Source organism: Propithecus coquereli, unplaced genomic scaffold (genome assembly GCF_000956105.1).
Source record: "Propithecus coquereli isolate 6110/MARCELLA unplaced genomic scaffold, Pcoq_1.0 Scaffold567, whole genome shotgun sequence".
Classification (NCBI taxonomy): Eukaryota; Metazoa; Chordata; class Mammalia; order Primates; family Indriidae; genus Propithecus; species Propithecus coquereli.
Window position 1 is genome coordinate 1,181,260 of NW_012151585.1, and position 1,798 is coordinate 1,183,057.

Genomic DNA, 1,798 nt, shown 5'->3' on the forward strand with positions numbered 1-1,798 from the left:
TACCAATACCTCCACTTCCTATTCAGGGTTCTGCTGTTGCCTTTTCCTTCCATAATTGTAAAAGACAATTTCTTAATTTTTCTGAGGTAGAATTGTCAAAAATTTAGTATTTAGTAAAAGTATGTGGTTTTGTATAGATATCAAAGTCATAATATCTGAAAATTTTTCCTAATTTTTTATATAAAGAAAGCTAATTCCAATTTGTAAATGATTACCATTAAAATTACCTGCTACAAAAGAGTGTGTTAGGCCTAATGACTCCAGAGTACTTTCTAGCTCTGTGTAGTTCCTGCCTAGAGCCGACCCAGCAGTACTCACCTCTAGCGGCTGACGTATTTCTGTCGGAGAGTGGGCTGTTTATAGTCCTTGAAGCACAGTCTTGTCAATCTCAATGAGCTTAGCTATTTGATTTTACTTGTATGTTATAAGGTATTTTCATCACATGCAGAGATAATTTTGTTTTCTCCTTGCCTCTTTACTCCTCAAATTTAAGGTCTTTTAGGGATGGTGCTGTTAAGAAACCAAAGATACTGTCCAGCAAGAAGCCTCCTGCATTCTCTGGGATCCGGAGGGAGGCACCTAGTGCCAGTCTTCTGGTGCAGTATCATGCCTCGCATACTTGGACCCGACGGGGCCGCTTAAAAGAATTGCGTATCAGGTGAGCTTATGTGTGGTCACCTGCCTTCATGAGTGCTTTCATATTCTCCAGTTGTGCCCTACAATATGCAGGCTATCAAGGCTCTCCCAGAAGAAGTCTAAACATGGTCCAAGAAATGCGATCATTTCCTACTACTCTCTTTTTCTCCCTAGATTTTTTTCCCTAGGTTTTTACTGGAAATCCTGATACACACATTCTAAAAGAGCTGTAACACTTCTGTTACTCTTGATGAGGTATATTAAAGGCATTCATTTATTCATTCAAAAATTTATCAGATGCTTACTTTGCCGGGTGTTACGATGCTGAGCATATAAGGTGAATAAGACATTGTTGGTCCGTGACCTCATGAAAGTTGAAAATTAGGTAGGCTTGATAGACTGTTAAGCCACAACAATAAAGTATGATAAGTGCAATGAGAGGAGAAGGGGGTGGTACCACACACACATAGCAAGAATAGCTGCACTAGTGTAGCCAGCAGTGACTTTCTGGAGGAAGTGTAGTTGAAGCTGAGTCCTGAAGGATAATGTAAGAATAAGCTAGATAAAGGGCAGGAGGAAGAGAGATCCAGGCTAAGCTCAGAGATTAACTGGACAAGACAAGCCATCATTTTGTGTGTGTACCAGGCACTGTGCTAGGCACTGGGGATACTATATAGGACATGGTTCCTGCTTTCACGGGCTCGCAGTGCAGCAGGAATGACAGACACTGCAAGCCAGTCACTGTGAGATAGTGTCATAATGTTACAGGAGGGCTTTGAACAGAGTGCTGGGAGTACACAGCTACTTGCTCTCTTTGGCTTGGGGAAGGTCCAGGACTAGTGGGCATTTGCTAGGCATTGTGGGCAAGAATAATAATATGAACAAAAGAATTATATATTTCCTTTACCTCAGCTCTGAAGTTTTAAATCTCTTCATTGACAAGACACTTTGTATTGAAAGTATTTTTAAAAATAATCTGCTTGGGGCCGGGCGCGGTGACTCACGCCTGTAATCCTAGCACTCTGGGAGGCCGAGGCGGGCAGATTGTTTGAGCTCAGGAGTTCGAAACCAGTCTGAGCAAGAGCGAGACCCCGTCTCTACTAAAAATAGAAAGAAATTAATCAGACAACTAAAAATATATACAAAAAATTAGCCGGGCATG

At 41.4% G+C, this 1,798-nt stretch overlaps 1 protein-coding gene across 1 annotated transcript in view; it reads left to right on the forward strand.

Annotated features, from left to right (window-relative positions):
* The window catches only part of SFI1 (Sfi1 homolog, spindle assembly associated (yeast)), a 116,944-nt gene that overhangs the window by 39,478 nt on the left and 75,668 nt on the right, over positions 1-1,798 (forward strand). Inside the window, exon 3 of the mRNA XM_012657962.1 lies at positions 494-658. Within this exon, the coding sequence (XP_012513416.1) occupies positions 494-658 (165 nt within the window). The remainder of the gene's footprint in view (positions 1-493; positions 659-1,798) is intronic.